This window comes from Octodon degus, unplaced genomic scaffold, assembly GCF_000260255.1.
Source record: "Octodon degus isolate 3935 unplaced genomic scaffold, OctDeg1.0 scaffold00322, whole genome shotgun sequence".
Classification (NCBI taxonomy): Eukaryota; Metazoa; Chordata; class Mammalia; order Rodentia; family Octodontidae; genus Octodon; species Octodon degus.
This window is the reverse complement of record NW_004524898.1, coordinates 209,096-209,723: the sequence shown is the minus strand read 5'-3', so window position 1 is coordinate 209,723 and position 628 is coordinate 209,096. Positions and strand designations below refer to the sequence as shown.

Genomic DNA, 628 nt, shown 5'->3' with positions numbered 1-628 from the left:
GACTTTACAATACAGTTCTCTTATGTCCTGAAACCTCACTGACCTTGAAAGGCTAGGGCCAAAATGTTGGCTTGAGAAATTAATTTTTACAGCTGTCATTATGGAGAATTGTGGAAGAGTCTGAGAAGTTACCAAATCACATCTGATTTTCCTCAGACTCCCCACTCTGTATGCAGTGAGAGCTGTACTCTAGGATTTCGAAAGTCCCATCAGGAGGGAAAGTTGGCCTGCTGTTTTGATTGTATCCTTTGCCCAGAAAATGAGATTGCCAATGACACAGGTGAGTGGGTGCCTGTGGACAAACTCTCTTTCTTTATTTCATGTTCCACCATGAATTTAAGAAATGAATAAACATCTTGAAGTAAAGAGCAACAAAAATCCTTTATGTTTTCAGAAGTGAACTTCATTTTTGTATCCATTGCTTTACAGCCCATAAATATTCACTGGTCTGAATACTGGCAGGGACACAGGGTGTCTTTGTGATACTCTCTTTGGCTAAGTTTTTCTTTTTCTCTTTTGATTTCTTTTCTTTTCCTTTCTTTTTTTCTTACCTTTTCTTTTATTTTTTTCTTTTCTTTATTTTCTCTCTCCTCTCCTCTCCTCCCCTCCCCTCCTCCTCCTCCTCCTC

General features: G+C 39.0%; 1 protein-coding gene across 1 annotated transcript in view; it reads left to right on the top strand.

The window, feature by feature from the left end:
* LOC101588358 (vomeronasal type-2 receptor 116-like) overlaps positions 1-628 on the top strand; it is a 116,557-nt gene that overhangs the window by 112,787 nt on the left and 3,142 nt on the right. The window contains exon 10 of the mRNA XM_012513105.2: positions 157-280. Coding sequence (XP_012368559.2) covers positions 157-280 — 124 coding nt within the window. The remainder of the gene's footprint in view (positions 1-156; positions 281-628) is intronic.